We start from the raw sequence: 4,809 nt of genomic DNA on the forward strand, positions 1-4,809 counted from the left end.
GCCCCGCGTGTGTGGCCGCAGCCTGCACGCCGCCTGGCAATCGCCACGGCCCGCCAGGCGCGCAGGCAGCATTGCTATGTTGCCTCCCTTTGTTCTGTCCTTCCCTCAGTTCCTTCGCTCCCCAACATTGACCGCCGCTGCCCCAACATTGACCGCCGCTGCCCCAGCTGCAGCGCGCTGCGCACGCCAATACCGCACCGCTGGCATTTGGCTCAGGACAAGCGCAGATGCTGCAGGCCCAAAGGCATCTTGCAACGCCTGTTCAACACTTCTCGTGACGACCACAGCTGCCCCCCCTCTGATCTGAGCCCTATTAAGTGCCAGCAAGCGAAGTACTCCTCTTGGTCGCGCAGCCAGTTTGGCGGGCACCGCTGCGAGTTGTTCGAGCTTTCGAAGCCATCGATGGGCGCGCCATGAGCGTGGAGGGGCTGCTGGCCGCCGAGCAGCGGGCCAAGCTGCGCCGCCGCCTGCTGCTCCTGGCAGCGGCGGCGGCGGCGGCGTGCGGCGCGGCCGCCTGGCTGGCCTGCCCTCCCCGCGCCGCGGCGGCCGCCCGCGCCGCGCCGCAGCCCGGCGACGGCGTCACGCCCTTCTCGCTGCCGCCCGAGGCTCTGGAGTGGGCGTACAACACCAGCCGCCTGCGGGTGCCCACGCTCGTGTCGCCGCTGCGCCGCCTGCTGACGCTCCAGCTGGCGCTGGCCGCGCTGCTGGGGAGCGTGCCTGGCGACTTTGTGGAGACGGGGGTCTTCCAGGGAGGCACCTCCATCCTGCTCCTCAAAGCCCTGGAGCGCTTTGATGGCGGCGGAGGGCGCCGCCTGTGGGCCGCCGACTCCTTCCAGGGCACCCCCGCGCCCGACGAGGTCCACGACGGCGCCGGGGCGGCGGCCTCGGGCGGCGGCCTGCGCCGCGGCGTGGCCGGAGAGTACGCCTCCTCCCTGCCCACCTTCCGCGCCAACCTGGCCCGCTTCCGCGTGCCCACCCCCGCCCACCGCCTCCGCATCCTGCCGGGCTGGTTCAACGAAACGCTGGCGGCAGCGCCCATACCCGCCATCTCCTTTCTGCGCCTGGATGGAGACCTGTACGCCTCCACCCGGGATGCTCTGGAGGCTCTCTACGACAAGCTGTCCCCCGGGGGGCTCATCTACGTGCGTGGCGGGCTGGCCGGCCTCGCGCCAGCCGCCCGGCTGCGCCGTGGCGGCTGCCCGGCGCTCGCGCGGGGCGGGCCGCCGGCCGGACCGCAGCTGACCTGGCCCGGTTGCTTGCTGGGAGCAGCCCGAGGGCGGCCTGCGCCCCGCCCCGCCCTGCCACCACCGCTCCTGCCGCTGAGCCCCACCCCGCTGCTGCCCTCTGTGCAGGTGGATGACTATGGCAGCTATGCAGGCTGCCGTGCAGCCGTGGATGAATTTAGAGCAGAGCGCGCCATCCTGTCGCCGCTGCGCCTGCAGGTGATCCCCGCTCTGTGCCTCCTGAAGCGCAGGGCGCACGTGCTGGCTGCGTGCGCCTACGTGCTGGGGTGCCGGCTGAGGGGCTGCCTGGGCGGCGGCTGCCGGCAGCTGCTGCCGGCGCCCGTGGCTGCTCATGCTCCCGGTGCAGCGCCGGCTCTGCCCTCTCGCCGCCGAGCACCCTGCCTTGAGAGTTGTTCCCTCCCCTGTTTCCCATGCCGTCTCCTCTCCCTGCAGGCGGTACCCAAGTCAGGATTCTTCACCTGGCAGGCCAAAGACATCAAGTGGGCGGCAGCCTGGTGGATCAAGGGCCCAGGCAAGCGGAGGCTGCAACCCCTGCTGCCGACGCTGCTGGTGCTGCTGCCGCTTGTTTGCTGTGGCGGTGGCTGGTGTCAAGTGCTGCTTGCTACCGGTGGTGTGGCGGTGCATGCCGACAGCCCACCCCCATGCGCTGCCCCGCCCTGACTGCTGAGTGCAGGCCAGAGGGTCGGCAGAGGCGTGCCCTGAACTTGCTCTTGTGTGGCCGCCGTCCCTGTGAATGCCGAATGGGCGTCCGCCGCTGGGGAGCCTCAGGGGCCGGGTGTGGGCGGCGGCGCACCCAGGCACTTGTTTCGGCCGCCTGGGTGGATGAAGGGTGGGGCATCCATTGGCGCTTTACAGTGTGCATGAGCCCCAGTGTGGAGGAAGGAATCATTCGGGAGGGGCTTGCACGTGTGCAGACTCTGTGCCGCCCTCTCAGCGCGGCAGCCGCAACGCGGCAGTGGAAGCCTCAGCCAAGCTTGACCTACGTTTAACGTCACGAGACTGCGGCGTCTGCTCTCCCTCCTGCTGGCTGCTGCCCCGGGCTCAGCAGGCACCTGGCACATCATTGGAAGCGCGCACGAGGCAAGCTGGCTGCTGCCGTTGCGGTGGGCGGGCGGCCCGCTCCTCAGCCGCCGCTCCTCGACGCTGCCGCTCACACCACACGGCCGCCTCTTCCTGCAGATGATTATATTTGATGAAGTCGCTTCAGCAGTGGATTGCAACGACGTGCACCGTCTGCAGGCAGCACTCAGCCAGCAGCCCAGCCTACTCACCGACAGGGACCGCGACGGCCAGACGCTGCTTCACAGCGCAGCAATCCTGGGCAGCACAGATTGCCTGCGAGTCTTGCTGGCAGCTGGCGCCTACACCGAGGCGACCAGCACTGAGGAGGGCACTACAGCTCTGCATCAAGCACTGTACAAGGGCCATGAGGCATATGTGCAGGCACTGCTGGCAGCGGGGGCAAACATTGAGGCGGCTTGCAATGATGGGCTGAGGGCCCTGCATTTTGCAGCGGAGCGTGGGCACACGGCATGCCTCAGCCTGTTGATCGCTGGCCGTGCCGACATTGAGGCAGCCGACAGCCACCAGCGGACAGCCCTGCACTGCGCAGCAGAACGCGGCCGCCTGCCAGCCATTCGCTGCCTGGTTGCAGCAGGGGCGAGCATGGCGCTGTGGGATGAGGAAGGCCTCACCCCTCGCATGCGTGCAATCAAGCATAAACAGCGGGAAGCAGCACAGCTGCTGTTGAAGCTGGAGCAGCAGCAGGCGGGAAGGCGGCATCGAGGTGCCCCCAGCAGCAGGGCCCCACGCCGGGAGCAGGCTGAAGCCCCAGGGACTGCTCCAGCCTCCATGGCTGTGGCCGCCGCTGCAGCTGAGGCTGCGGCCGGCCAGCTGCTGGCAGAGGAGGAGCGCGAGAGGGAGCAGCAGGCGGCGAGGCAGGCGGCCAAGGCCGCCAAGCGGCAGCGCCAGAAGGAACGGCAGCGCCAGCGCGCTGCTGTGCCGGCAGGAGAGGCGTGCGAGACTGCTGCAGCACAGGCTGCGCTGCCAGCGCCGGCTTCTGAGCAGGCAGAAAAGGCGGCGGAGGCAGCTGCAGGCACGTCCACGCCAGCCAAGCGTGGAGCCGGCAGAGCAGCTCACCTCAGCCGCCTGCCCAGCTACGCCCGCCACGCCTGCTGCTGCTACTGGCAGCCAGCAGGGCAGCGGCAGGAAGAAGAGCAAGAAGAAGAAGAACAAGGGAGGAGGGCAGACGGCGGCAGCCCAACCACACGCGCAGGCAGCCGCTGGAAGCGCTGGTGCCACCATTACCGGGGGAGCTGAAGGGGCACCAGCAGAAGCAGCAGCGTCAGCGGCTGGAGGCAGCAGCGGTGCCGACGACGGTGCCGAGCTGGCGCAGCTGCTGCAGCGTTTGGGGGTGCAGGCAGCAGGGGAGAGCCCCCCTTGCGCTGCCGGCAGCGATCCACTGCCAGCCACGAGCGCGGCAGCAGCAGAAGAGGCACCAGCGCCAGCCAGCCCCGCCCCGGGCGCTGCGCCCGCAGGCCAGGCCTCTCTTCCTGCCGCTGCCAGCCTGCCCCCTGGCCTGCTCAGCGAGCTGCTGTGCCCCATCACCCAGGAGCCGATGCGTGACCCCGTAGTGGCGGCAGATGGGCGCACCTACGAGAGAGCCCGCCATCGAAGGTGGGTGTGTGGGGGTGGAGGGAGCGCAGCAGCATCCAGCGCACGCCTGTGCCCAGCGGAGTGTTTCGTGATGCCACGTTCCCTCTTGTCTGCTGGCAGCCCTTCCAGCCCACCCCTTTGCCTCCCTCTCTGCCTGCCCTGCAGCCTGGATGGCGCGCCAGGCAGCGGCAGGCCACGCTCCCCGCTGACCAATCTGCCGCTGGCGAACCTGGTGCTGCTCCCGAGCGTGACCGTGCGCAGCCTGGTGCTGGGGCTGCAGGCGGCGAGGCTGCTGGAGTGAACCGACAAGGCAGCGCTGCCCGTTCTGTTTGCTTCCTTGTTTGTAAACACACAATGGCTGATTGCAAAGGGAACGCATTGTCCCACCATGCCAGCCAGCTTCGCCTCCCAAGCGTTCCACTGCGGCCAGGCAAGAGGATCGGGCTGCCAGCGAGGGCAACAGCGCTGCTGCCATGCCCCTTGCGCACGGCAAGCTCCAAGCAACAGCGATGCAAGCCTTTTGCGCACAGCTCCCTTCCCTCTTTGCCGCTCTCATCTCCCCCATCTCCGTGGCCACTCTGATGCCGCAAGCCAGCCCCGCAGCCCAACGTCAGCCGTGGAGCAGAGCAGCGGCGCTGCGCACAGGCCAGCCAGCCACCAGGCCAAGCCGTGCACAGGACTGCTCCCTCGTACACCACCCCTGGCTGCCCTGTCCTTTGCGCGGGCTGCCCCCCTTGCGCCGCCTGCCCGGGAAGGGGAGCAGGCACGCTGCCGCCAACACACACCCCTCCACTGGCTGCCCTTCTCCCTCAAGCAAGTGCATTGATTCCCAGTGAGCGGTGGTGGTGTTGAATAACACCAGTTTTGTTTTTATGTGTGGGTTTGGGGGGTTGCGGGCGGCGCCATGCGC

The 4,809-nt window shown here is 68.9% G+C and overlaps 1 protein-coding gene across 1 annotated transcript; it reads left to right on the forward strand.

Moving 5' to 3' along the window:
- Positions 1-728: 728 nt before the first annotated feature.
- On the forward strand, positions 729-1,433 carry CHLNCDRAFT_13731 (hypothetical protein; the record flags this gene model as incomplete). Its single annotated transcript, XM_005843031.1, has 2 exons — positions 729-1,142; positions 1,353-1,433. Coding segments are annotated over 2 exons (495 nt in total), but the record flags the coding sequence as incomplete, so codon positions are not given.
- Between the last annotated feature and the right edge of the window lie 3,376 nt (positions 1,434-4,809).

The sequence above is a fragment of the Chlorella variabilis genome, assembly GCF_000147415.1.
Source record: "Chlorella variabilis unplaced genomic scaffold CHLNCscaffold_35, whole genome shotgun sequence".
NCBI lineage: Eukaryota > Viridiplantae > Chlorophyta > Trebouxiophyceae > Chlorellales > Chlorellaceae > Chlorella > Chlorella variabilis.